Genomic DNA, 17156 nt, shown 5'->3' on the forward strand with positions numbered 1-17156 from the left:
GCTATTTCATTCAGGAATTTATCTCTGCTGTATCTAGAAAATGAAACTTCTGTTATGTTTTATGTTTTAGAATACTTACATATGTTACTACTCAGAATCCATAACATTATAATTTATACTAGCATTATTTCCTGGTAATACAAATCTTTGTAGAAAAAAAATCTATCAGAAAACAGGCAGTACATCTTTCCCACTGCATACCCTCTTTACCAGACTCTTAAAATATCTCATATTGCTTTACCCATAGTTTTATGAATAGGGCTTAGATTACACTGAGTTTTGCTGCTGCTTTGTGGTGACTTGGTACTAAATTCAGCTAAGCTGGAACCATATTCCCCAGAGTTCTCTTTCTTGTATGGTTCTGTATGGCCATGAGAGACATTCTGTGTGAAATCCAGAAGGAAGAAGTAAAGAAGTCATACTTTTTATGCTCTGAAACTTGGTACAGAGTACTGTCGTAGTCTGTTTTGTGCTGCTATCACAGAATATCTGAAACCGGGTAATTTATAATGAATAGAAATTTATTGGCTTATAGTTCTGGAGGCTGGGAAGCCCAATATTAAGGTGCTGGCATCTGTCAGGTGACTTCTTACTGTGTTATCACATGGTGAAAGAGTGCAAGGGCAAGGAGAAGGTGAGAGAAAAAGAAAGAGAGAGAGAGAGGGAGTGGGAGAGAGAGAGAGGAACCTGTCCTTTTAAAATGGCACCAATCCCACCCATGAGGGTGGAGCCATCATGGCCTAATCACCTCTTAACTGTCCCACCTCTTAATACTGTTATAATGGCAAAAAAATTTCCATATGAATTTTGGAGGGGAAAACAAACCATAGCAGGCACTATGCACCTTGTCCACTTGCACACATTGTTGCTAATCTGCTGCTTAACTACTTGGTGTACCAGGCTTGCAGTAATTCTAATTCACTAAATCTCCTCCTTCAGCTTCTCTGAGTCCTGGGCCAAGTGTGTGTGCAGGAGACACACTGCAGGAGATAGTGCCAGTTTCTCCTGCAGGTCACCCACAGCATCAAGGTTGGACATGGTAAGACACAGAAGAGGGTTCCAGTTTGTCCTCAATGGTCCCATTGGTCCTCATGAGTTCTGGTTTGTCCCTACTCTCCTATACATCTAGCTTTCCCTCTTAACAGCTGATCTGACAAACCTATAGTAACTTCAGGCTCAGTACTAGATACAGAACCAATAGTCTTCATAGATTGCATCACCAGCTCTCACATTTGTGTAAGGTCTAGCCCTTAGGATAATAAATCTCTTATTCTGTATAATGTGTGGCCATTTTGCTACTTCGATAAAACCATGGCTGCTGTAAGTCCCTGTGTACAACACTGTCTTGTTGCCTTTGCATTGTGAACAGTATGTTAAGCCTCATAGTATCCACTGTCTTAGGTAGAAGGAGAAGACTGGTGATTGGTGGTAGAAGAAAAGGAAGAGATGCTTAGAAAGGTAAAAAGCTTATGTAGGAATCTCCCAGGAAATCCTCAATGCTAAAAAATGTCTGTGCTAGTTATCATTTGTTGCTTCTCATCTCCAAATCCAGCTTTCTTTGTCCTGTTTTGTGGTCTTGGAGCTGGACCCTGTAAACATTTCTCCTTTGTCAATAGAGGGTGCTAGAGGGACACTGTAGGAAGAAGGGAACTCAGCTTGACTCTCGTGGCTTGACTGCTGTGCTCTCCCCTGCTAGCTCTTGTGGTGGGTAGGCGCCAGCAGCATAGGACATCTAGTGACTCACCCTATTAAGTTTTAGTGGCAGTATTTGGGGGACTTTTCAGTGGGTTTGCCACCACTCCAGCAGGCAGCTTCCCAGTGAATCCCTCTGGCACCTCGGAGGACACCTCAGTGATACCTGATGAGTCTTGCAGATGCCCCAATGGGTGGTATCCCAGGAGGCTGGATGAATGTTCAGAAGTTTGGTTTCCTGCTTGCCAGCCCTGGCCTGCAACATCTCAGGGAAATTCTCTGCAATTCAGTGGGCTGCAGACTTTCTTTGAAAGGGGTCTGAATCAGCCCTGGGTGAGGGGAGGGCCCTCTTCCAAATTTGTTCCTTCTTTGGTACTCTTTCCTTGGGAACAGCCTTAGGGGTAGTGGCTGTTCTTCGTATGTGCTATTCCTGTGTTCAGTACGGTTTTCTTTACCCTTAGTAGGTAACCCTCTGCTACTAGTTAATAATCATTTATATTAAACTTTCCCTGTGTGAATTACTGTGTGCTTTCTGTCTCCTAACTAGACACTGATAAAATGCCTTTTGCTCTTAGTAGCTATTTAAAAGAAAAATAATAAAACTTAATTTTATTAGTTCAAGATTTTTCCTTAGAAGGGACATAAATTACTTTTAATGTGATTATATAAACAAAGGGATTGCCCAAATGTGCAGTTTCAAGAGACTATTTGCTTTCTTTGGCCACCTGGGAAGGGTATTTCTCAAATCGGGCTCTACAGACCCTTCTGAGTAGACCCTGAGTCACTATGGCTAAGAAACAAACTACCGCAAACACAATGGTTAAAACAACCATCATATATCACTCTCACGTGTCTGACAGAAGGACTCTAGAGTTGCATGACAAATGGTGAAGACACAGGACAGGATGAAGAACTGGGGCCCAAAATGTACTCTACCACAGGGTCCAAGGGCATTAAAAATGGGTCTGTGAATTCAAATGGTATTTTTAAAGTTTTACTTTTCCATTTGGTGAGGAAATAAATAGTGTAATCATAGTCATAGGACTTCAGTGCCTGCATTTGCATTCATGGTTCAGTTCTTGCCAAGGGATCGCCTTAAGTGAGTGTGCAGAGGAAATGTTAGGCAGTGTTCCCTCATTTCTAAAGCTTAACCAGTAAAGTAAAAAGAGGGTATGTATATGACTGTGGGGTATGTGAGAGCTCTCTGTGCCTTGACTCCCCTGAAGAGCCAACTTAGAGAACCTGGCTGTGGGAACCCCAAGGGCTGAACTGGCCTCCAATCAGGAGAGACAGGAGAACAGAAATCAGTCCAGGAGGTTACTGGAGAAGCTGGGAACCACAGAGTCACACAGAGATAGGAAACAGCTAACTCCCACAGTTTTCAATAGCAGATTTGCTGCAGAAAACTGGTCGGCCATGAACCTGGAACCCTCCAGAGAAGGTACCATCAAATTTTGATCTCTGTTTAACACTGGTTTCTGCTATAACCCATCCTGTTATGGCAATGTCTGTCTTGAGAAAAGGCTGAGCTGATATAGTACAGAGGAGGGTTCAACTTGCTGCAAATTATTTGAAGCAGGCATAGCCTAAGTCCAGGCCTATGCCAGAGAAAGATGACATATTCACTGATAATCGCCTAATCTCCTGAGCACATAGGAGGGCAAGATTAGGATAGTTAGAGTTCTACTCAAACTGTGCAAGAATGTCCTTGAAGTGTGGCCAAGTGACAAACAGTGCAATAACTATGAATGTTTTTACAGATTTTATGAGACATTATCATACCCTAGCAGTGACTGTGCATGTTTATATGTTTTTAATATATTTTTTATTTTATAATAGTTTTAGGCTAAGGCAGGTGGATCACTTGAGGTCAGGAGTTCGAGACCAGCCTGGCCAACATGGTGAAAACCCTGTCTCTACTAAAAAAAAATTACAAAAATTAGCCAGGCATGGCAGGTACCTGTAATCCCAGCTACTTGGGAGGCTCAGACAGGAGAATTGCTTGAACCCGGAAGGCAGAGGTTGCAGTGAGCCAAGATTGCGCAATTGCACTCCAGCCTGGGCAACAAGAGCGAAACTCCATCTCAAAAAAAAAAAAAATAGTTTTAGACAAAATTTGCAAAGATAGGAGAGAGAGTAATCATATACCCCACAAATAGTTTTTCCTACTTATTAACATTTTACATTATTTTGGTATACTAGTCATAATAAACTGATGTTGACACACTATTATTAACTAAAGTCCATATTTTATCTAGGCTTCCTTAGTGTGTGTGTGTGTGTGTGTGTGTGTGCGCGCGCGTGCATGTGTGTTTTACTGTAATGTCCTTTTTTTCTAATCCAGGATCCCATTGAGGGTATGCATTACATTTAGTTGTCGTATTTTCTTAGGCTTCTCTTAGCTGGACAGTTTCTCTTTCTTAGACTTTCCTTGTTTTTGATAACCTTGACAGTTTTGAGGAGTTTTGGTTACGTATTTTGTAGACTGTCATTTAATTGGGATTTTTCTGATGATTGTATTTTAATTATTGTTGCCATATTTACAATTGCTTGTTCCTTCAAACATCCCACCAAAAGTGTCAGAATTAGAAAGTGTGCCTCAAACACAGAGTTTGAAAACCACTGGTCTACATCAAAGCAGACTGTAAATATGCATAAGTCAAGGTTATTGAGATGCTTAGTCTACCATTTGAACTTCAGTTTCAAAAAGCCAGGTAGGCTTTTAGACCTTTCCCACAGTGGCTGCATAGCAATCTCAATTTGTACTGTCTGCATGTCACCCAAAATGGCCAGGCCATCGGCCACCCACCTCATTTGGCAGCCCTGACTTAGAAGAGAAGACAACAGCTCTTTGCCCAAAGGTCGCTTTGTAGTGACTCACCTTGAAGGAAAAAGGAAGGTAAATTACACATAATGACATTCTAAGTTGTCCCACAGTTTTCAACAGAAAATACTCTTAAAGTATAACCAGAAACAAGAAACCTTCAATGCAATATTTTCCTTTTTGTTTTCCAAATAAGTAAAGTCCAAATTAGGAAACAGAAGCAAGTATATCCTATTAATTTGTAATGTCTAGAACCATAGAAGTAGTCTAGTTATGGAAGAGCTGTTGTGCATCTTCTAGTAATTAAACCTGTGCAAGTTACAGCCTTAATTAAAACACCTTTTAGGAGTCTACTCTGGTCTCGATGAGAGTGAAGTCCCTAAGTGCTGGCAACTTTGGAACACTAAACATTACTGGCAATGCTGGAAATGGTACAATATTTACCGCAATAAAGAAGACAATACCCGATATGTCCCCTGGAGCACAAAATTAAAATATTTGTATTGGAATACAGACAGGCCGAAATATGTGTTCCATGAACCAAAAAGTACTCACTGTGTTGGCCAGCTCTAGATAGCTTCCTCCTACAGAGTTGCCAATGTGCGGGGACTGTGTGAGCAGTTTGTGGAGAGCAGCCTGCTGATGCAAAGAGCTTCCGCCATACTCGAGCAGCTTCTGGAGGGCTGACTGGCTCTGCACATCCGGGCTCTGGAGGTCCCTGGCACCAGAGTCGTATTCCCAGCTCTCCCTGGCTGCTGATAAGACACCTAAGTCCGAGAGAAGCAGAGAAAATGAAAAGACATTTCCTTCATTAGCCTGTGGGTGGCCAATAGGCAATGATTTGGAACCTCCTAAGCCTTCCATGTGCCAGCATCTCAGAACACATGTGGTGCCCAGGCTGCATGCTAAGCGCTTTCTCTTTCAAACTGACACATGGGGAGCCTGGAGATAAAAGCAATTTCAGGCAAAGCATTCAAAAACAACTGTCCCATGAATATGTGCCCCCTAAACAGAAATGCTTAGCAAAAAAAGCACTGGAGAGCCAAGTAAAGGGAATCCAGATCAGAGTCACATCTGTGATTTGCACAGGGCTACTACATTAGCCTTAGCACTGGTCATTCTTTCTCCCAACTGAGGAAAAAGGAAGCAAGAAGAATGACAGGAAGTTAACATATGGCACTTTATCATGACTCTCTTTTTCTCCTTCCTTCCTTCCTTCCTTCTTTCCTTCTTTCCTTTCCTTCCTTCCTTCCTTCCTTCCTTTCCTTCCTTCCTTCCTCTCTGTCTCTCTTTCTTTCTCTGTTTCTTTCTTTCTCTTTTTGAGGCAGGGTCTTGTTCTGTCATCCAGGTGGGAGTGCAGTGTCGTGATCACAGCTCATTGTAGCCTCAACCTCCTGGGTCAAGTGATCCTCCTGCCTCGTTAAAAAAATTTTTTTTTGTAGACCTCATTTCTATACTATGTTGCCCAGGCTGGTCTTGAACTCCTGGGTTCAAGAAATCCTCCTGCCTTGGCCTCCCAAAATGCTAGGATTACAGGTGTGAGCCACTGCAACCGACAGTATCATGACTTTCTACTGTTGATGTACTCTTACCTGAAGGAAGCTAGACTGTATTTTCCAGTTAGGGATAGCAATGAAGCTGAGTTCTGGGCAATAGAATATGAACAGAAATGATAAGCATCACTGCTGGACCTTGCTTATAAACCCCCACAGTGTGTGATTCTCCATGCCCTTTACCTTCTGGCCTGGTTCAGATGGGAATGGTACCCTTGGAAACCATGTGGTACAGAAGGTGGAGCCACAAGGTAGATGGAAGATGCCTGGATTCCAGAATCATCACTTGCAGAAGAGGTGTCTGCTCATCCTGAGTACCCTATTTTGCCCTAACATGATTAGAAAAGAAACCTTTTTTTACATGTTTTTTATTTCATAGGTTTTTGGGGAACAGGTGGTGTTTGGTTACATGAATAAGTTCTTTAGTGGTGATTTCTAAGACTTTGGTGCACCCATCACCCGAGCAGTGTACACTGTGCCCAATGTGTAGTCTTTTATCCCTCACCCCCCGACTCACACTTTCCCCCAAGTCCCCAAAGTCCACTGTGTCACTCTTATGCCTTTGAGTCATCATAGCTTAGCTCCCACTTATGAGTGAGAACATATGATGTTTGGTTTTCCATTCCTGAGTTACTTCACTTAGAATAATGGTCTCCAATTCCATCCAGGTTGCTGTGAATGCCATTATTTTGTTCCTTTTTATGGCTGAATAGTATTTCATGATGTATATATACCACATTTTCTTTATCCAGTTATTGATTGATGGGCATTTGGTCTGGTTCCATATTTTTGCAATAGCAAATTGTGCTGGTATAAACATGTATGTGCAAGTATCTTTTTCATATAATGACACTTCCCTCTGGGTAGATAACCAGGAGTGGGATTGCTGGATCAAGTGGTAGATCTACTCCTAGTTCTTTAAGGAACTTCCATTGTGTTTGATTCACTACATACTTTCGGTTTGTTGATTAGAGCAGCTAGTATTACCTTAATTATTACAGACGATTAGAAGGTAATAAAATATGCTAATAGTTATAATACAAATGGGAAAGTGCAATGAAAAAGTAGAACTAAAGGAAGGATATCTAACTCAGTCCATCCGGAGATGAATGGGGAATGTTCAGGGAAAGCTTCCTGGAGGAGAAAGCCTGATGCTTGAGTTGTTACTCTTTCCAGAAAAAAATAGATTTGAGGTAAACCTGTTTCCTTGTGTTGTTCACTTCAGAATGGAAATGTCTTGTGGGTGCATCTGGTTGGTGAAGCCTAGGCTGGATGCCTCTAGCTGCAAGGAAAGCTGGGTAAATGTGTTTTCTGGTTTTACTTTAGAGAGGTAGTATTGATAAGGTGAGACATTTCCTAAACAGAAGGGTGCTCAAAAGGCCTAGGCAGCCACAACACAAACAACGGTCTATGCACAGGATGTGTACTGGGTCCTGGGGATATAGCAGTAAGCATGAGAAATTGTAGTCCCTGCCTGCAAAGATCTCATTCTGGTAGGTCTTTAATACATGGCTTTTAATGACAAAAAAAAGGACACAAAATGATCCAGTTTGTACTATGAAATGAGAACATATACAGATTACTCTATAATTTACTTGAGAATAATTACATACAGCAAACTGCAGTTTGTGTACAGTGAGTTCTGATATGAATGTCCAGTCTCCTCTTATCAGGTATTGATGAATTTAATCAATGTGAATAGGAAAACTGTCTTCAGATGGTTTCCCCTTACTGTTCTGGCTCTACTGATCCTCTCCAGTCGGTCTAACCCAACATTCTTTTTATACAGTGCCTTTATAGCTGGGATGCATCAACTGTTTTGTATCAAAGCAGGCAATTCTGTCACTATGTTGCAATTGCTCCAAGTTTACTTTAATGTTAAAGTCCATTGATTGTATTGCAAGGCAGGTTCTTCTTTCCTTAACATAGACTGCCAAATGCCTGCTCTCCCTCCCCTTGTTCCTCTGAACACTGTCTGTTATCTGCCTAAATGCCTCAGGGCCTCTGTTCTGGCTCCAGCAACATGTGGCAAGAAGACTAACAGAGGTCAGCGTTGAAAAGTGGAGTCCCCACATTGGACTGAGTCACAGACGGACTTATATCTCATACATAAGACAAACAGACAGAGGGCTGGGCCTTGCCTTATATGTTCACCACAGTACTCTCAGCAACATGCACATGGCCTGTGACATAGCTAGCATTTAATAAACATTTATTGAATGGATTGCTGAATTATCCATGGTTGTAGTACCCTACAGTTTCACTTTTTAACCTAGAAATACAACATGTGAATTAAGTCAAAATAAATTATACACTTAAACTTTTTCTTTATGCAAACATGAAGCCTCATTCTCAAACAGGAAAATATAACAGTTCTGAGGTGGAGCAAGATGGCTGAATAGAAGCCTCCACCGATCATCCCCCTGTGCAGGAATACCACATTTTAACAACTACCTACACATAAAAAAGCACCATCGTAAGAACTAACCATCAGGTAAGCAATCACAGTACCTGGTTTTGACTTCCTCTCACTGAAAGAGGCACTCAAGAGGGTAGGAAAGACAGTCTTGAATCACCAACACCACTCCTCCCGTACTCTCCAGCAGTGGTTATGTACCATGGAGAATCTGTGCTTATGGGAGAGGGAAAGCACAGCAAGTGGGGGACTTGGCATTGAACTCAGTGCTGCCCTGTCACAGCAGGGAGCCAAACTGTGAAGACCTCAGTCATTGCCCACCCATGGAGGGAGCATTTGGATCAGCCCTAGCCAGAGGGGAATTGCCCATCCCAGCAGTCGGAACTTGAGTTTCTCAGCAAGCCTTGCCACTGTGGGCTAAAGTGCTCTGGGGTTCTAGGTAAACTTGAAAGGCAGTCTAGGACACAAAGACTGCAATTCTTCCTAGGCAGATCCTAGTGCTGGGCTGGGCTTAGGTGGACTAGGGCAGCACATGACCTGTGAGACATCACCCGGGTTGGCTAAGAGAGGGCTTGCATTACCCCACCTCAGTAACCCAGGCATCACAGCTTGCAGCAAAGAAAGTGACTTGTTCCTTCTGCTTGAGGAGAGGAGAGAGAAGAGTAAAGAGGATTTGGTTTTGCATCTTGGAAACCAGCTCAGCCATAACAGGACAGGGCACCGGGCAGAGTCATGAGGCCCCCCATTCTAAGCTCTAGCTTCCAGACATTTGTAGACATACCCTGGGCCAGAAAGGAACCTTCTGCCTTGAAGGAAAAGACCCATTTCTGGCAGGATTCATCACCTGCTGACTAAAGAGTCATTGGGCCCCGAATAATCAGTAGTAGTAGCCAGGCTGTACTTGCCGTGGGCCTTAGGTGAGACTCAGAGCTATGCTGGTTTCAGGTGAGTCCTAGAACATTCCTACCTGTGGTGTCTACAGTGAAAGACTCCTTATATTTGAGAAAAGCAGAGAGGAAAGTAAAGAGGACTCTGTCTTGCACCGCAGGTACCAGCTCAGCCACAGTTGGGTAGAGCAACAAGCAGGCTCTTGGACAGCATTTCTGGACCTGCGCCGGGCCAGAAGGAAGCCCACTGCCCTGAAAGTGAGTCCCAGGCCTCACAGCATTCACCAAAAGCTGACTGAAGAGCCTTTGCCCTTTAAGGGAACATTGACAATGGCCTGGCAGAACTCACCATGGGTCAGTGGTGGTGGCCGCTGAGAGAGGCTCCTCTGCCTATGGAAAGGGGAAGAAAGAGCAGGAAGAACTTTGTCTTGTGGTTTGAGGGCCAGCATAGCCATATTAGAATAGAGCACCAGGTAGATTTTAAGTATTTTTTTACTCCAATCCCTGGCTCCCAGACAGCATTTCTGACCTGCCCAGAGCCTGGGGGAACTCACTGCCCTGAAGGCGAGCACATAATCCTGGCTGGTTTCCCAAACTGCTGACTGTAAAGCCCTAGGGCCTTGAGTGAACATAGGCAGTAGCCACATAGTGGTTACAGTGGGCCTTGGGTGAGATCCAGTGCTGTGCTGACTTCAGGTCCGACTCAGTGTAGTCCTAGTGGTGGGAACCACAGGGGTGGCTGCATCACCACACTCCCAGTTCTATGTGTCTCAGCACAGGGAAAGAGAGGCTTCGTATGTTTGGGAGAAAGTAAGGGAAAAGAACAAGAGTCTCTGCCTCGTAATCTGGAGAATTCTTCCAGATCTTATCCAAGACCACAAAGGTGGTACCTCTAAGAGTCTGAAAAATACACAGTATTATTGGGCTTGGTGCCCAAGTCCCTTTGGATACTGGAAGGCCTTCCCAAGAAGGACAGGCACAGACAAGCCCAGACTGTGAAGACTACAATAAATACCTAACTCTTCAATGCCCAGACACTGAATAACATGTACAAGCATTAACACCATCCAGGAAAACATGACTTCACCCAAAGAACTAAATAAGCCATCAGGGACTAATCCTGGAGAAACAGAGATATATGACCTTCCAGACAGAGAATTCAAAATAACTGTTTTGAGGAAACTCAAAGAAATTCAAGGTAACACAGAGACGGAATTTAGAATTCTATCAGATAAAGTTAACAAAGAGTCTGAAATAATTAAAAGGAATCAAGCAGAAATTCTAGAGTTAAAAAATGCAATTGACCTACTGAAGAATGTATCAAACAGATCTCTCTCCCTGTGCTGAGCCACCTGGAGCTTGGAGAAGGGTGACACAAGCACAGTCAGAGGAGACAAAAGAAAAAAGAATAAAAAAACAATGAAGCACGCCTACAAGATCTAGAAAATAGCCTCAAAAGGGTAAATCTAAGAGGTATTGGCCTTAAAGAGGAGATAGAGACAGAGATAGGGGTAGAAAGTTTATTGAAAGGAGGTGGAGCACAGTGGCTTATGCCTGTAATCCCAGCACTTTGGGAGACCGAGGCAGGTGGATCACCTGAGGTCAGAAGTTCAAGACCAGCCTGGACAACATGGTGAAACCCCATCTCTACTAAAAATACCAAAAAAATTAGCCAGGCGTAGTGGTGGGCACCTGTAATCCCAGCTACTTGGGAGGCTGAGGCAGGAGAATTGCTTGAACCTGGGAGGTGGAAGTTGCAGTGAGCCAAGATCATGCCATTGTACTCCAGCCTGGGCAACAAGAGTGAAACTCTGTCTAAAAAAACAAACAAACAACAACAACAACAACAACAAAAAACCAAAAAGTTTATTGAAAGGGATAATATCAGAGAACTTCTCAAACCTAGAGAAAGATATCAACATTCAAGTATAAGAAGGTTATAGAACACCAAGCAGATTTAACCCACAGAAGACTACCTCAAGGGATCTAATAATCAAACTCCCAAAGGTCAAGGATAAAGAAAGTATCATAAAAGCAGCAAGAGAAAAGAAACAAATAACATACAATGGAGTTCCAATACGTCTGGAAGCAGACTTCTCAGTGTAAACCTTACAGGCCAGGAGAGAGTGGCATGACATATTTAAAGTGCTGAAGGAAAAAAAAAAAACCCTTTTACACTAGAATAGTATATCTGGTGAAAATATCCTTCAAACATGAAGGAGAAATAAAGACCTTCACAGACAAACAGAATCTGAGGGATTTCATCAACATCAGACCTGTCCTGTAAGAAATGCTAAAGGATATTCTTTAATCTGAAAGAAAAGGATATTAATGAGCAACAAGTGCTCATCTGAAGACATAAAACTCACTTTCAATAGTAAGCACACAGGAAAAGACAGAATATTATAATACTGCAATTGTGGTATGTAAACTACTCTTATAAGTAGAAAGACTAAATGATGAACCAATAAAAAATAATGACTACAACAACTTTTAAAGACATAAACAGTAAAATAAGACAGAGAGAAAGAACAAAAAGTTAAAAACTGGGGGGAAGATGTTAAAGTGTGGAATTTTTATTAGTTTTCGTGTTTTTTTGTTTATGCAATCAGTGTTGTTATCAGTTAAAAATAATGGGTTATGTATACATATGTAACAAACCTGCACATTGTGCACATGTACCCTAAAACTTAAAGTATAATAAAACAAAACAAAACAAAACAAAAATAATGGGTTATATTACTTGCAAGCCTTGCGGTAACATCAAATCAAAAAACATACACTGAATACACAAAAAATAAAAAGCAAGAAATTAAACCACACCACCAGAGAAAATTACCTTCACCAAAAGGAAGACAGAAAGGAAGCAAAATAGGAAGAGAAGGCCACAAAATAATCAGAAAACAAATAATAAAATGGCAAGAGTAAGTCCTTACTTACCAATAACAACATTAAATGTAAATGAACTAAACTCTATAATGAAAAGACAGAGTGCCTAAATGGATAAAAAAGCAAGACCAAATGACCAAATGACCTGTTGCCTACAAGAAACACGCTTTACCTATAAAGATACACACAGACTGAAAATAAAGGGATGAAAAAAGATATTCCATGCCAATGGAAGCCAAATAGTAGCTCTACTTGTATCAGACAAAATAGATTTCAAGAAAAAACTATAAAAAGAGACAAATAAGCTCATTATATAATGATAAAGGGGTCAATTCAGCAAGAGGATATAACAATTGTAATTATGCACCCAACAATGAAGCACCCAGATATATAAAGTAAATATTATTAGAGCTAAAGAGAGAGAGAGAGAGAGAGATCTCAATGCCATAATTGCTTGAGACTTTAACACCCCATTTTCAGTGTTGGACAGATCTTCCAGATAGAAAATCAGCAAAGAAACATTGGACTTAATCTGCGTAATAGAACAAATGGACCTAACAGATATTTACAGAACATTTCTTCAAGGTCTTTAGGATACACATTCTTCTCCTCAGCACACGGATCATTCTCAAGGATAGAATATATTTTAGGTCACAAAGCAAAAGTATTAAAACATTCAAAAAACTGAAATAATATCAAGCATCTTCTTTGACCACAAAGGAATAAAACTGGAAATCAATAACAAGAGGAATTTTGAAAATCGTACAAACACATGGAAATTAAACAATATGCTCCTAAATAAGCAGTGGGTCAATGAAGAAAATAAGAAAGAAATGGATAAATTTCTCAAAACAAATGATAATGGACACGCAACATTCCAAAATCTATGGGATACAGTGAAAGCAGTACTGAGGGAAGTTTATACCTACAAATGCCTACATCAAAAAGTAGAAAAACAAATAAACAACCTAATGGTGCATCTAAAGAACTAGAAAAGTAAGAGCAAATCAAACCCAAAATTAGTAGGAAAAAATAATTATAAAGATCAGAGCAGAAATAAATAAAATTGAAATAAATGAAACAATACAAAAGATCAATAAAGCAGAAAGTTGGCTTTTTGAAAAGATAAATAAAATTGACAAACCTTTAGCCAGACTAAGAATAAAAAAAGAGAAGACTCAAAGAAATGATATCAGAGGTGAAAAAGGAAACATTACAACTGATACCGCAGAAATTCAAAGGGTCATTAGGTGGCTACTATGAGCAACTATGCCAATAACTTGGAAAACCTAGAGGAAATGGATAAATTCCTAGACACATACAACTTACCAAGATTGAACCATGAAGCCATCCAGAACCTGAACAGACCAATAAAAAATCATGAGCGTGAAGCCATAATGAAAGTCTTCCAGTAAAGAAATGCTGGGACCCAATGGCTTCACTGCTGAATTCTACCAAACATTTAAAGAACTAATGCCAATCCTACTCAAAGTGTTCAAAAAAATAGAGGAGGACAGAACACTTCCATACTCATTCTATGAGGCCAGTATTATCCCGATACCAAAACCAGAAAAAGACACATCAAAAAAACCTACAGGCCAATATCCCTGATGAACACTGATGCAAAAATCCTCAACAAAATACTAGCAAATTGAATTCAACAACACATGATGAACTTCATTCATCATGACAAAGTGGGATTTATCCTATGGAAGCAAGGATGGTTCAACATATACAAATCAATCAATGTGATACTCATATCAACTGAATGAAGCACAAAAACCATATGATCACTTCAATTGATGCCAAAAGGTGTTTGGTAAAATTCAATATCCCTTCATGATAAAAATCCTCAAAAAACTGAGTATAGAAGGGATATACCTAAACATAATAAAAGCTAAATGTGGCAGACCCACAGCTAGTATCATACTAAATGGGGAAAAATTGAAAGTCTTTTCTCGAAAATCTGGAACATGACAAGGATGCCCAGTTTCACCACTGTTATTCAGCATAGTACTGGAAGTCCTAGCTACAGCAATCAGACAAGAGAAAGATATAAAGGGCATCCAAACTGGAAAAGAAGTCAAATTATCCTAGTTTACATAGGATATTATCTTATATTTGGAAAAACCTAAAGACTCCACCAAAAAGTTATTAGAACTGATAGACAAATTCAGTAAAGTTGCAGGATACAAAATCAACATACAAAAATCAGTAGCATTTCTATATGCCAATAGTGAACAATCTGAATAAAAATTTAAAAAGTAATCCCACATATAATAGTTACAAATAAAATTAAATATCTAGAAAGAAATTTAACTGAAGAAGTAAAAGATATCTATAATGAAAACTATAAAACACTGATGAAAGAAATTGAAGAGAACCCCCCCAAAATGGAAAGATAATCCATGTTCACGGACTGGAAGAACGAATATTGTTAAACTGTCCATACTACCCAAAGCAATCTACAGATTCAATGCAATCTCTTTCAAACTACTAATGACATTCCTCACAGAAATAGAAAAAACAATCCTAAAATGTACGTGAAACCACAAAAGACCCAGAACAGCCAAAGCTATCCTGAGGAGCAAAGAGAACAAAACTGGAGGAATCACAATACCTGACTTCCAATTACACTACGGAGCTAAGTAGCCAAACAGCATGCTACTGACATAAAAATAGACATATAGGCCAGTGGAACAGAATAGAGAACCCAGAAACGAGTCCACACACTTACAGTGAATTCATTTTTGACAAAGGTGTCAAGAACATACATTAAGGAAGAGAGTCTCTTCAAGAAACTGTGTTGGGAAAACTGGTATCTTATTCAGAAGAATAAAACTAGACCCCTATCTCTCACCATATACAAAAATCTAAATAGATTAAAGAGTTAAATCTAAGATTTCAAACTATGAAACTATAACAAGAAAACTTTGAGGAAACTCTCCAGAACATTGGTCTGGGCAAAAATTTCTTGAGTAATACCCCATAAGCACAGGCAACAAAAGCAAAACTGGACAAATGAGATTACATCAAGTTAAAGAGCTTCTGCACAGCAAAGAAACAATCAACAAAGTGAAGAGACAACCCACAGAATGGAGAAAATATTTGCAAACTACCCATTTGACAAGAGAATAGTAACCAGAATCTATAAGGACCTCAAACAAATCTAAAGGGAAAAAAATCCAATAATCTGATTTTAAAAATGGGCAAAAAATACGAACAGAGATTTCTTAAAAGAAGACATAAATAGCTAACAGGCATATGAAAAGGTGCTCAACATCACTGATTATCAGAGCAATGCAAATCAAAACTACAATGAGATATCATCTCATCCCAGTTAAAGTGGATTTTATCCAAAAGACAGGCAGTAATAAACACTAGTGGGGATATAGAGAAAAGGGAACCCTCATACACTGTTGGTGGGAATGTAAATTTGTACAACCACTATGGAGAACCATTTGGAGGTTTTTCAAAAACCTTAAAATAGAACAATCATAGGATCCTGCAGTCCCACTGCTGGATATATATCCAAAAGAAAGGAAATCAGTATATTGAAAGGATATCTACACTCCCATGTTCATTGCAGCACTATTCACAATAACCAAGGTTTACAAGCAACTTATGTGTTTATCAATAGATGAATGGATGAAGAGAACATGGTACATAAATACAATGTACATTTTTTATTCAGCCATAAAAAAGAATGAGATCCTGTTATTTGCAACAACATGGATGGAACTGGAAGTCATTATGTTAAATGAAATAAGCCAGGCACAGAAAGACAAATTTCACATGTTCTCACTTATTTGTAGGAGCTAAAAATTAAAACAATTGGAACTCATGGAGATAGAGAGTAAGGATGGTTACCAGAAGCTGGAAAGGGTAGTGGGGGAAGTAGAGGGGAAGTGGGGATGGTTAATGCGTACAAAAAAATAGTTAGAAAGAATGAGTAAGACCTACTATTTGCTAGCAGAACAGGGGGACTGTACTCAATAATTTAATTGTGCATTTAAAAATGATGAAAAGAGTATAACTGGATTGTTTGCGACACAAAGGATAAATGCTTGAGGGGATGGATACCCCTTTTACCATGATGTGATTATTATGTACTGCATGCCTGTATCAAAGTATCTCATGTACCCCATAAATATATATACCTAAATGTACCCACAATATTTTTTAAAAATACAACTGTTCTGGGGTAAGACAGTCAAAGGAAGCTTCATTTGAAATTTATTATGCCATATTAACAGACCTAAACCCAGTTTCTGGCAGAATCACTTAATTAGGTTAGCCAAGCTCTATATTAATCAGCAAGATTTAAAGGCCTTCATATTATTACCATAACAATTTTTGCTGAAGTGATGCTGAAAATCTCAGATCTTCTGCTATGGAGCCAAAATCAGTCATAATAGCTTCCACATAAATGGACCATATAAAGGGAAGTGGACTTTTAAAAAAACTGTAGTAGACTGTTCCCATTACTCTCTTTTAATCTGTCTTCATGTTAAATTTTCTCTCAATAAAAACCAACATTCATGAGACAAAAACTAGTCATTTAATTGTGATGATCTCACTGAAAAACTTTGAAAATGCAGGTCTGGTAACCATCTTCCTTTTGCCCTTTGAAGCATGATGGTACCTGATGGCTCATATGCAGCCTCTTGACAGCCTGTGTTCACCTCCTTGTGAACCTCAAATTGGTTCCTGTGCTCCAGGCAAAAATAAATAAATAAATAAAAGGCTTACTATCTTCCCATATTTTTTCCTCTTCCCTCTCTTTCTCCTGTCTTCCCATCCTTTCTGCTTGCCTGCCCTCCAACAGATTTTGAGAACTCACTAAGTAATAGATTCTACAAGAAATACTAGAAATATTAATTCAAAGCTAAGAC

The 17156-nt window shown here is 39.9% G+C and overlaps 1 protein-coding gene across 2 annotated transcripts in view; it reads right to left on the minus strand.

Annotated features, from left to right (window-relative positions):
* MCC (MCC regulator of WNT signaling pathway) overlaps nucleotides 1-17156 on the minus strand; it is a 469040-nt gene that overhangs the window by 317187 nt on the left and 134697 nt on the right. For both annotated transcript variants that reach the window (XM_034960341.3, XM_063604592.1), the window contains exon 3: nucleotides 5072-5283. In XM_034960341.3, the coding sequence (XP_034816232.2) occupies nucleotides 5072-5283 (212 nt within the window). The remainder of the gene's footprint in view (nucleotides 1-5071; nucleotides 5284-17156) is intronic.

This window comes from Pan paniscus, chromosome 4 (genome assembly GCF_029289425.2).
Source record: "Pan paniscus chromosome 4, NHGRI_mPanPan1-v2.0_pri, whole genome shotgun sequence".
NCBI lineage: Eukaryota > Metazoa > Chordata > Mammalia > Primates > Hominidae > Pan > Pan paniscus.